The sequence below is a fragment of the Chenopodium album genome, chromosome 16 (genome assembly GCF_948465745.1).
Source record: "Chenopodium album chromosome 16, dcCheAlbu1.1, whole genome shotgun sequence".
Taxonomy (NCBI): Eukaryota; Viridiplantae; Streptophyta; class Magnoliopsida; order Caryophyllales; family Amaranthaceae; genus Chenopodium; species Chenopodium album.
In genome coordinates this window covers 44,199,567-44,212,216 of record NC_137849.1, presented here as the reverse complement: position 1 = coordinate 44,212,216, position 12,650 = coordinate 44,199,567, and the positions used below count along the sequence as shown (strand labels likewise).

Genomic DNA, 12,650 nt, shown 5'->3' with positions numbered 1-12,650 from the left:
TTGATTGCCAAATATGAGAGCCATACTTAAAACTGGAAGGAACTTCCCTTCTGCAGTATTTTTCCTTTATAATCTGAGCAGCCAGATTATCCGAGTTATGGAGTTTCCAGCAAAGTTTTGCAAGCAAAAGGGTGTTTTGGAGGTGAGAAACTCTTAAACCTAAACCACCAGCAGACTTAGGAGTACAGATAGAATTCCAGGCAATTAAAGGCAACTTTTTCTTCTCATGGTCAGAGCCCCAGAAAAATCTACAGCAAATCTGATCAATCTCTTGGCATGTCTTCTTGGGGAGAGAGATAGCACTCATAAGGTATTGGGGTATAGAGAGAAGAGAGCTTTGAATCAGCACAGCTCTTCCAGCCTTTGTGAGACTTTTGGCTTTCCAGGAAGAGAGTTTTGCTTTCATTCTTGAGATAACAGAGTTTACTTGGGAAGGAGTAGGCCTCTTGTCAGAGAGAGGAAACCCCAAATAGACACCTAGGTCCTTGGTTTCCTTGATATTAAAGGAAGAGGTGAAAAAATCAATGATATGGGCATCAGCATTTCTGGAGAAGTACAATTGGCTCTTTGAAGTGTTCATTTTCTGGCCAGACACAGAGAAAAAGTAGTCAAGGGTGTTAGAGAGAGAGAGGAAAGTTGCATGAGAGGCTTCACCAAAAAGGATAACATCATCTGCAAACATGAGATGAGAGACTGAGAGAGCATTTTTCCTGAAACTGAAGGGAACCCAAGAGCCAGAAGTGCAAGCTTCATTAATTAAGGAAGAGAGGAATTCCATGCAAATAATGAAGATATAAGGTGAAATTGGGTCTCCCTGCCTGATACCCCTGGAAGCATGGAATTTTTCAGTAGGTTTACCATTAACCATAACTTGGAAAGAGGAAGAGGAGATTGCACTCATAAGCAGATCTACAGAATTGCTGTCAAAACCTTGTCTTGCCAAACAAGTCCTTATAAAAGGCCACTCAAGCCTATCATATGCCTTCTCTAAGTCAAGTTTGAGTGCAAACCAAGCTTTCTTACGTGACTTTTTCTTCATGGAATGAAGAATTTCACTTGCAGCAATATAATTGTTTTCACATCCCCTGCCAGGGAGGAAACTGCTCTGGTTAGGAGAGATCATAGATTGGAGATGTGGTCTAATTCTGGCAACAAGAATTTTTGAAATGATTTTATAGGAGGTGTTGCAAAGGCTTATGGGTCGATATTGTTTGATGGTCTCAGGGTGCTCCACCTTGGGGATCAGGGTAATGGATGTGGAATTGATTTCATGGGGTATGGATAGAGAAGAGAAGCAAGAGGTGGCAAAGTGATGAATATCCTCCCAGATTTCACCCCAGTGCTCCTGAAAAAACATTGGGTGATAACCATCTAAGCCAGGGGCTTTCAATTTTCCCAAGCTAAACACAGCAGCATGGGTCTCATGCAGCTCAGGGATATAAGAGATATTAATAGAATCAACATATTGCTGAGGGAGAGGGAGAGAGTCTTGGGACTCAGAAGTAAATAAGGATTGGAAGTAAGAAGCTATATAAGCATGAAGCTGATCAGGCAGAATTGGCTCACCCACTTCAGATTTCAGATTTTCAATTTTGTTTCTTCTTCTTCTGATAATAACAGAAGTATGGAAGAAACTTGAGTTTTTATCACCACAAGCAATCCAGTTGACTCTTGATCTGACAGACCAAAAGGCCTCCTCCTGGGCATAAAGCTCAGAAATTTCCTTTGACAAAGATTCTTCCAGATTCAATAGAAAACCATTGTTTGGTTCAGCATCAAGGGCAGCTTGAACCCCATTTATTCTCCTGGTTAGCCACTGAATTTTTTTGAGAGGGTTAGGAAAGTTTGATCTTTCCCAAGATTGGATAGAAGATGATAATGAGGCTAGTTTTGAGTGAAGAGTTTCATGGTTATGGGGCCAAGACAGAGTAACCAGCTTCTTGAAGGAGGGGTCCAAATACCACATGGGTTCCAACTTGAAAGGCTTCCTGATTTGGGGGGGGGGGGGGATAGGTAAGGTTTGGTAGAGAGTTTGATAGGAGCATGGTCAGAAGTGGTTCTAGGCAGGTGAATTAGATGGGATTCCGGAAAAAGTTGGAGGAAAACTTGGTTAACAAAAGCCCTATCCAATCTCTGTAAAATAGGTCTTCTCTTTTGTTTGTTAGACCAAGTGAATTTATTTCCCTTAAAGCCTAAGTCAGTTAGACCACAGGTGGTAATGCAATGATGGAACTTACTGACTCTTCTCAAATTTAAAGCAGTGCCCCCCAATTTTTCACTATTACAGAGAACATCATTAAAATCACCCATAACCACCCAAGGCAAAGACATATCTTTTGCTAAATTCTCCAAGTCTAGCCAAGTTTCAAGTCTACGCTTAAATTTAGGACTCGCATAAACAGCAGAAATAAAGAAGAGCTGGGAAGATTTATATACCTTCAAAACTCCATGTATAGCATGCAAGTCCTTGCTGCAGGATTTAAAGTCAAGAACATGCGATTTCCACAGCAGCAAAACACCCCCAGTGAGGCCACGAGGTTCAGCTAGCTCAAAACTATCAAAAGGCAGCCCCTTGATTATTTGCTCGGTATGAGCTCTGCTGGTCTTTATTTCAGATAGGAACAAGAGGTCAGGCATATGCTCTGAGATCAGATGATTAAGGTTATTGAGAAAACCCTTCCTTGCAATTAGCATTATCATATCTAATTCAACTACTTTTCTCCTTTTTTACCGCTTCTTCCAACTTATTACCCTTTCTATTTCAGCATGATGAAACTAATTTACAATAGCACTAATCTATCATACAATTAAATTATAATTTTTTATTTATTCATTCATTGTATTGTTGTACTCCATACCTTTAAACAATGCAATTTCTAAATAAAATTTGTTATTAGACAACATAATTTGTATAATTTATTAACCTTTATGTGAATATATATTTTATATCATAATACAGAGTATGCCATTAGAAATCATAATTTGAGAGAAATAGCCGCAATTCACTAAATATATCAACTCTCTTTTTATGAATTTTTGCACAAAAAAATTACGGAGTATCCTTTTTGTGTACATTAATCCTCTTAAAATCTCTAATGTCATCTAATCGTCAAAGTGTCGTGTAATCTTTCAACAATTTCGCATAATTTTCTGTTCCTCATTGACAAACTTTGTTAGAAAACTAGAAGCAACAAAATATAGCAAAAATGTAAGGAGTATTTTCTATATTTCTTATACAGAATTAAAGGAACACATGGGGCCCATATTAGTGACTTAAAGTACAATACGTATTTAATGACAATTGGTTACAAAATGACCATTAATCCATTTTGCCACTAAATCCAACACCTACTCCCTCCGTCCCCGAAACAACGACCCTTTAGGTTGATTTCGCGGGTCTTAAGAAAGTTAAATAAAAAAAAAGTAAAAGTATGTTAGAAAGATAACTTTACATGGGGTTTGTAAAAAAAGTAGAAAGAGGAAGTATTAAAAGTGCATGAAAAAACAAAATTTTATATGGGGAAGCTAATTTTGCACAAATGTTGTTATAAATTGATGGGTATTTTAATACAAATGAATCGATCATTTTGGGACTAAAATTAGACCAAAAGGGTCGAACTTTCAGGGACGGAGGGAGTACTATTTTTGATATTTTCATTAACATGACTTCAAAGGAGATTATTGGATTGATTTGGCACCATTAACTTTTAAAAAGAAACTAATTAATATCATTTCTTGTTATTTATTCATTTAATTATCATTTATACTCAAATTATTTGTCAAAAAAACTAAAGGAACAATGACTTTTCTTCTATTATTGAAGAAAGGGTCCATCAAAATATAAGAAAGAACAATGTGTGGATACTTTAGAAAGATTCAAGATTTAGCTATCTAAATGTACGGATTTATCTTGTTCTTTTTATGATGTCCTACTCAACTTCCTCCTGTCATGCATTGGCAAGAACTTGGTCAATCAACGAACTCCGCCGACAGTGTAAGCATTCATAAAACTCCATTATTGTAGACCCTACTAAATAATACTTGATCTAGTAATAAGGATTGTATCTTATAACCTCAAAATTTATCTTCACTAGAGACACATTTGAAGTAGGGATTCTCTTACCCCCGACCCTCTAAGAGGCCTTGGACATCAAATCAGTTTAGTTGACTTGCATGAGGTTCCAATCCGGTAATACGCCTTACCTAAAACATACAACATTATGGATGCTTGTACAAGTGATTCTAGAAGAAGAGAAGGATACGGAAAATAACTCTCTTATCTTGGACAAAATCTTCCCACCTAAAAGATCAGCAAGAAGTTTTTACAAAGTTCCTTTCTTAAGATTATGGGCTTACTATTATTAGAAGCTTCCAAGTAGTACCAACTCCCAAGTAATACTATGAGTGACAGCAATTTAAACAAATAGAAATATATATGAGATCCAATTTTACATCATTTTAAGTTCTAGACAGCCTGAAAGCATATATTTCCAGTTTACCACCTGAGTGTCATATGGACTCATTTCCATAGCCGATGCAACATTCAACATTGCACATACATCGCTTCATGTTGTTCGTGTTTGAATTACAGCCTAAAGGTGAAGGACGTTACCAATACAATCTTGTAGCCTGAAGCATACTAAGAGTAACAGTAAGTTCCATTATCATGGGAGTAAAGGTTGTTCATCTATGGCTACTATTCACAAATATGATTACAGCATTTATTAACACAGAGAACACTAAAAAGGGCATTTCGACCTGCTTGAGGAACCAGCATAATCTTCAGCTTCATAAAATTATATACAATGTACAATGTTTGCTTTCTGCAACTCTGCATGAACTAGCACCAAACAAGTTATTGACGCAAAAGAAGTTGCAGTTTTACATTTCTACCAAAGGAATTGACTTAAAAAAAACAGTACCGATAAACTGTTGTAAAAAGAGGTACTCATTTACCTGTCATGCCCAGTTTCTCTTAGCCCGAAGTTGGGTGAGTTTGTCCCTCCATTGAGCTGCCAGAACAGCACAATAACCATGAGAGAACCACAAAATAATAATTTCAGGTCTTCATTTCAGAAGATGAATTGTATCAAGCAGGGTAAGCTTATTAATAACAAACAGAAGCCTATGCTAAATTTCCACAAGTATAACAGATAGTCTCAGTCTCTCAGATGAGACTGAGACATGCTGTATGTCAACCCAAAACAACATAATAAATCACTTTACAAGTACTTAGGAGTCAACTTAAGTTTTTGCTCATGAAAGCTGGTGAAAGCAAAGTCAATTTAAGGACTTAGGCATGTAAAAATTAGAGTTCTGAGATCTTGTAGCACAAACTCACCAAGGTATCAACAATCAACACATATGACATGTAAACACATTTAGCGTGTTATAAGGTTGTAAATTTTGTTAAAAAGCTGCCTGTACATTCTTATGTTACACAACACAGGGTCAGCTTCCACCTAAATTTACGTGCAGTTGAAAATGTGGAGATAATTACAAACAGATGTACTAGCAGAGGAACTCTGATAAACAAATAGATGGGAAAAAAGGCAATCATCATACCTGCTTCTTGATAACGCTCCTCACAAGCAGCATTAAGCATGTTGCGCAGCAGGTTAAATTCTGTTGTCTCTATACATGGCTGACCATTAGGCCTGGATCAGGGCCCAGAAAAATTAATACACAGTTTGTGCTCCACAGAATAAATAGAAGTATAAAAAACCATATCCCACACTGATTAACACATCATTACATCAATACGAATTACGAAGTATGCATCAAGAAAACCAAGAAATTAGTAGTGCTCTTCTACTCTAATGCCACAAACCTCGTGGTAGAGCAGATTTTGCAGAACAAACATGTGCTTGCTTAAGTGAACCTCAAAGCATAAAATAGATTTTTGATAAAAAATAAAAAATAAAAAAAAAATAAATAAAAAAAATAAAAATTGCAATCTTATAAACTTGCTTGTAGAACCTGATATTCTCTATTCTTCCAATTTCATTTATTGGCAATTTTTTTTGATAACTTGCCCAAAATAAATTAAAAAATAAACACTACACAGTAGAAGTACATTTCATAAACACAAGTCTACTCTTTCATCTCATCTTAAGTAGGTATGAGGTACGATGATATAACATCCTCCAATCCACCTCAAAAACATAACAATATGACTAATTTAAAGGGAATTTGGCTCTTTTTTATTAGTTTAAGGAACATGGTTCCCCCCAAATAAGGCTTTGTTCTTTTCACCCAAAAATAAATAAATAAATAAATTTTTTTTAAAAAAATAAAAAATAAAAAAATCAGTAGACATAAGTTGTATGGTAGTGTATCAGTTTTGATCAATATAAGTTTTTTCAGTTAAATCAGTTCCAATGGGTACATTTCAGCAAGAATCATTAATTTCATACAAAGAAAACGATTTTAAAAATAAATAAATAAATAAACATATTTAAACAGCAAAATTCATTAGAAATAATTTAAGCTCGGTAAAATAAGGTGAAAGAGAAGTAGGGTCTAAGAGCCAGTCAGGTGTTATTACTTTGATGGATTGTGTCTAAGCTGTTAAGCTCATTGCAACAGCTTCAAGAGTAGATGGACAAAAGTAAAATTTGTGCAAGCAATGAAACTGGGACATGTAATGAACTGACTTAGGGGAGGGTATTATGGGTGATTTAGTATGTTAGTAGTCATCAAATGTAGTACATAAGGGAAATTATGCAAGGAATCGAGATATGCCACATGGGCATAAAAGAAGACAAACCATCTAGAATCATCTTAGAAATTGTAAATAAATAGAGAGAGGGGATAAAGGAGAAGGTAGGCAGAAATTTGGTGTGAACCCTAGAGAGAGTTATGGCCTAAAGCCATTGTTAGAGAGTGATAGCCTCAAGCTATTTTGAGAGCGATAGCTTACAGCTATTAACCCTATCATTTTGTAACCATTTGACCATTATCAATCAATATTAAAGCTTCCATCTTTTTTAATTCTTCAAATTTAATCAATTTACAAAAAATCAGATTGTATAGTTCACTCAAAGAATCAATCTTCTCCTTTCTATTTTCCTGTTATTTGCATGAGTCAAGTTAGCAGATTATCTAGTTCATTACAGGACAATACAGTGTTTATTTCCATAATATATCCAGTTCCTAAGCTCAATGAACTCTAGTCATAGCCAAAGAGAAGGGCCTGGAACCTGAGCCAAAATAATACGGAAAATAACCTACCGATCCAATTCCGTGAATGACATGACATCTGATGCAAGGCCCACATTTATCGTCTTTGGAGATTCAACTATCTTCATACCATCAGTTTGAGCCAGGTTCCTGTTTACTTGTATAGGCACCTGTGTAGATACAGATAAGCTTCAGAGTAAAGCTTAAAAGCTATTTAGCTTATAAAGGCTTGACACACTATGTGATATGTATCAGTTAATCGGATTTGCTTGTACATAACACTACATATTCTTGTTCGAAGAGATCATTGTAGTGAAAAGTCAATAACTTTACATTAGTTGACTGACTTCTTTTAATATAAATTTCTTCCTTCTCAACAGAAAGCATGTTGTAGTAGATGATGTGCAAGGAGCAGCAGGTCAACTTTCTAGTGTTGATATATAGTAAGAGCTCAATACTAAAGAATAATATACTCCATTTTACTTGGCTCTTTTTATAAAATGGTCAAACCAACAGTTGGGCCGTTGGGGAAGCATATTCATCAACATGAACATCAACTTTGAGTAAATCCATAAAAGCATTTAGCATACGAGGAAACCAAATTAAAAACCAGGGTATCAGATCATAGGTGCAAATAATACTGTGTGTGTGTTGCTTAACTGAAACTATTTTACAGAACGTCCAATAATGTGAAGACAAGTTGAGATACCAATACAATATATCATAGCATATATGATAGGCATAACACTGACATCAGTAAGCTAAAATCATATAGATCCGAAATCTGAAGTTCTGAACTGATATACCAAGGATATCAGGCAACTAGCACTGAACCTAAGCAAAAGGTAACAAAAGAATCCAGAAGTTGGCAAGATTCTAAAATCAGAATCTTCCAAATAGTGCTCAGTAGTCAGTACAAAAGGGTAATGTTACTTTTTTTTCCATGGCTAAACAAAAAGATAGAATCCCAAAGGCCCCAGAAGAGTGACTAAATTGGAAGAAAATGTATACCTTGCATCTAACAGCAATATTAATTGCATCTGAAGGTCGAAGGTCAAAACTGATACATTCATCTTCATTATCAACCTATAGCAATGACTTTCCAAAATTAATTCATTGTTCTTCACAAGAAAAAGTAAACAAACTATAAATGTAACCATAATCATATACATGCCTTTGTGAGATATAACTGAGCAAAATATGCTTCATGGACTCTCTTAGTTACACGGACAAGTTTGACCTGCAAAAATGCATCTAAGCAATATGCTTTGTGGGGTTTTAAAGATAGAATTTCAATTTCCATCAAATAACTCTAAACAGGGAGGATATATTTATTTAACCCACTTACTACATATCCCATCTTCTCAATCATTTCCTTCATAATCTGATACATTGTTGGCCTAGCCTGCACATTTCATCAGAGCATTTGTGATTAAACCTAAATAACCTATTGTAGCTGATTAACTTCACAACAAAACTGAGTTGCATTGAAGAATAGACACATACAATATGTACGTTACGGATAGCAGCCATGAGCAACACACTAGGCATCTCCACTGCAAGAACACATAATTTGGACAGTTATCAAATTGATTTAACAGAATTTAAAGAATGTATAGATCTGTTAGCAAAGAGGTCTATGTACATACAAACAATTATTGGTAGAAGAAGACCCGTTCCATCTTCCATTTTAAGCACAATGGCCGGATGAGGTGCATAATCTGGAAGGTGGCCACCTTGAGGGCTGTTATGGACACATTTTAAGAACCTGCCATCTCTCATCTTAATGGTGAAACCATCTGAACCACTTTTCACCTCAACTACAATAAAGCAATACAAAAAATACTGATTAATAGTATGCTCAAAATAATACGTGAAGAAATCTCAATCTAGAAACAGGCAACACATTATTCACCAAAGCATCAATAAGGCATGTAGAATTGACTTTTTAATCTACTGTATTTACAGCTTCAAGTGCATCTGGAATACAACAAAGGTGAAATATTAGATATGACAAGAGAATGCAAGTTAGCTCTCCATTTACATAGTTCACTAATATCCTAAAATATATTTATAACCCTTCTCCCACAATATTCCAACAGTCCAATGAATTAATAATGGTTACAAAAGAGACAGAAAGTGAGAGACTACTGATTAATACTCAGTTGTAAGAAAACAAGCTCATGCATAGAGCTATTGGCTGCACATTAAAAGACATTCAGCACAATGATAGTCTCATACTATCCTTTGGCACTTTTCAAAGTTAAAAAGCAAGATACATTGTAGTATCTATAAACCTAGGAAAACCAGACACAAATTAGCAAGCAAGAACACCAAATTAAAAGATGAACTAATGAAGTTTATATAAGACCATTGCAATGCCAATATTCAATCTCGTGAAATGGTAATGAGAGTACATCCTACCAGCTTCAATTACACTGGAGTTGACATAATCCTCATCATTTTCCTTTTCTGCTCTGTTACCACTTCCATTGGAAGACGAACTAAAAGTACAATGAACTGTACCAAACCTCCGGATATTAATTGGGCGAGTAAGTATGCTTGCATTAGTAGATTGTTGGCGTACACTTTTATAGCCCCAAAATGCACTTCTGAACATGGCATCCTTCATCAAAGAGACACTAATTGGTGCTTGGTAAACACCGACCTGCTTAGCACGAATTGTAGGGCAAACGATTGGTCCGTGTAATGACCCCATCTCCTACTTCCAAGTCCTAAGATCAACAACCGTCACAACAATTTTACCACATGAACAAGGTTATGATAACTTACAAGTAACCAAAAAGTATTCATGACTAAACCAGTTAACTATAATCAGAAATTTCACCAACACTTAACCATTTCCTACTCAACTTAAGCTAGCAACTAGCAAGATAAGACATAGCTAAATCTTGATAACTACTTCATTGAACACAAAATAGATTTCCAACTTAGTACTATATCAAAGCTTTCCAGAAAAAAAAATGTTCCTTCTTTTTACTATACTACTACAACTGAGTTTTCACACTTTTTATAGTGATACCCTTCTGGACCACAAGTCTAATACACAATCTGTAACAGGAAAAACAGCCAACAAAACAGAGAATTCTCATCACTTATAACCCACAAAGGCAACAACATACTTCATGCAATAAGCAATATTATTCAATCAATTAAAACTTCCGTGTAAATTAGAAGTCTCGGGGATGATACCCCAAGACCTCGTATCAAATCTCGTCTACATCACTGACTTTTATGGCTCCCTACAATCCAAAGGTCCAAAGTAGAAACATGGTAACAAGAGAAGCTTAATCATCTATATCCCATCAAGCATAATTGATAATAGTGCAAATTTGGCTATAAAAAACTTCAACTTTCTATTTATTTCCTAAATATTTTCTACTCTGTAATATTTACTTAGTTTCAACTTGTTGCAAATCAGTCAATTAAATCAAATTACAAAATATGGATAAATTGTTCAGATTCCAGCATCAAACCTGTTAAAAAAGAGAAGCTTTGAAGGAATCTGGGAATTTTATGACGATCAAAGAGCGTGAGATTCTTCTATTAAAGACCTCAAAGATCAATTTCCTGTAAAAAAAAAACAATAACCCAATTTCGAAAAATTCTAAAAAATGAAATGGGTGTTAGATCATAGTATAGTAAGTGAAATTGGGAAATTTTGATGGGACCATGAGAACAAAATTGAGGCTATTATTTGAAGAGAGAAATTAAAATCGAAAAAATAAATGGAATCAAAGTGGAGAAAGGTGGGGTTTTTAAAGAATGGACCGACGAAAATTAATCAAGCAAACTAGATAAAATTGGATAAGAGATTCCTCGGCCCCCTTTTTTTTAAATTTTCTTTTCTTGGGAAGATATTTTTATATTTCCTTATATAGAGGATATAAATGAAGAATTATCTGTTTTTTTAAGTGTAATTTGCTCAATGACATTTGCATCCTCAATAATTGTTGACATTGGAATTGTAATTGTGTTGACTTGTAAATAATTTGAAAAAAAATCGTAAAGGTTGATGTCTAGTTGAGAGTAATTATTTTATCAAAAGTTTCATGTTCTAAGAAATGAAACATACTTCTTGGTTGACAATAATAGTAAGGATCTGTTTTCTTCAACTTAATTTTAATTCAGTTCAACTATAATCATTTCAGTTTAGTTCAAATCCTAATTTCCTTATCTCATAAACAATTCATTTCAGTTCAGTTTAGCTCCAATCAGTTTAGTCCACTTCAGTAAATCAGAAAAAGGCCCTATGTAAGCTTTTTAATACTATTAGAAAATTTCAATTAAATAGAGGAGAATCCTTCAATTGTAATTTGTAGGATTTTACAAGAAATAATATATCTTTAATTTAATTTTTAATTAAATAATTTTATAAAAACATGTCATAACTTATTATACTTTTTTTTTTTTTTTTTTATGCTGACCAAACAAGCACTAAACATTTAATGACAATTGGCAAATAACCAATATCAGTTACGGAACCAAGGGGGGCTGGCGTGGGCCGCCATGGCCTCCCCCTTGGTTTTGTTTATGTATTATATGTTGCACAAGCTTGTGTTAAATGCACAATGGCTGAGTTGGTATTAGAGTATATAATTTGTTTTAGAGGTCTTAAGTTCAAAGCTTGTCCCTTGTATTTTTTTAAAAATTTATTTTGCAAAACTTAAGTATACAAAGGGGTTGTTCACATTTACTGAACTGAACTGATTGGAGTTGAAGTGAACTGAACTGAACTAGACTGAATAGAGTTGGAATGAATAGTTTATGAGGGAAGGAAATTAAGAGCTGAACTAAATTGAATTGAACTAGACATAATAGAGCTGAAATGAATATTTTACGAGAGAAGGAAATTAGGAGCCGAACTGAACTGAACTAATTACAGCTGAACTGAACTAAACTGAAATTAAGCTAAAGTAAACAGACCCTAAGTTTACTTTTTAAGTATAATAAGGTCATAGCACAAGTGCACATCTCTTGACATTAAATTAGCCTTTTCATATCTTTTTTTTTTTTTTTTTTTCGAAGGGATCTTTCCATTTTTTTAAATAATACTCGATCATATTGTTTTTTCACATTTCAACATTATAATTGCGTACAAGATACAAGGATATATATTAAGTTTGGCCCCTCTAATAAAAAAATTATGGTTCTACCCCTGACTAATATAGTTTTTTGTTTATTTATTAACAAAGTGAGACAATAGCAAGTTACATAATACCTTTTAGATATCTGACCAACTCAATTTTGGAATGAGATAGCGCATAAACTACAAATAATGTTTTCTACATATTAAATACAAAATGTTTAAACCGATAAACAAAACTTTAGACCAAAGCTTCGTTTCTTTAATGAGTTGAGAACATTGGATTCATAGTCATTAGTATGATAGTTTACGCAATCTTAAGAAAAATTATAAATTGTTATGAAATTTGTCAAAGTGATAA

At 34.4% G+C, this 12,650-nt stretch overlaps 1 protein-coding gene across 2 annotated transcripts; it reads right to left on the bottom strand.

Annotated features, from left to right (window-relative positions):
* Positions 1–4,405: 4,405 nt before the first annotated feature.
* On the bottom strand, positions 4,406–11,029 carry LOC145586621 (bifunctional nuclease 1-like). 2 transcript variants are annotated; one of them, XM_081643504.1, is made up of 11 exons: positions 10,680–11,029; positions 9,607–9,917; positions 8,832–9,002; positions 8,689–8,738; positions 8,531–8,587; positions 8,357–8,422; positions 8,194–8,268; positions 7,234–7,352; positions 5,566–5,657; positions 4,957–5,012; positions 4,406–4,840 (listed from the first exon to the last, which is right to left on the bottom strand). In XM_081643504.1, exons 2-10 carry the CDS (start codon positions 9,899–9,901, stop codon positions 4,960–4,962), a joined length of 978 nt encoding a protein of 325 aa, XP_081499630.1. In that variant the 5' UTR covers positions 9,902–9,917; positions 10,680–11,029; the 3' UTR covers positions 4,406–4,840; positions 4,957–4,959. The 2 variants fall into 2 exon arrangements, with proteins under 2 accessions (XP_081499630.1, XP_081499631.1); XM_081643505.1 differs by having other exon boundaries at positions 4,406–4,831.
* Between the last annotated feature and the right edge of the window lie 1,621 nt (positions 11,030–12,650).

What these genes read in the sequence shown, in the direction of transcription:
- LOC145586621 (XM_081643504.1), bottom strand. Translation starts at nt 9,901, where the DNA reads ATGGGGTCATTACACGGACCAATCGTTTGCCCTACAATTCGTGCTAAG. An exon ending in CTCCAGTGTAATTGAAGCTG is followed by an intron (nt 9,003 to 9,606) that starts GTAGGATGTACT and finishes GCTTTATTGTAG; the next exon opens with TTGAGGTGAAAAGTGGTTCA. An exon ending in TTGAGAAGATGGGATATGTA is followed by an intron (nt 8,423 to 8,530) that starts GTAAGTGGGTTA and finishes GCATTTTTGCAG; the next exon opens with GTCAAACTTGTCCGTGTAAC.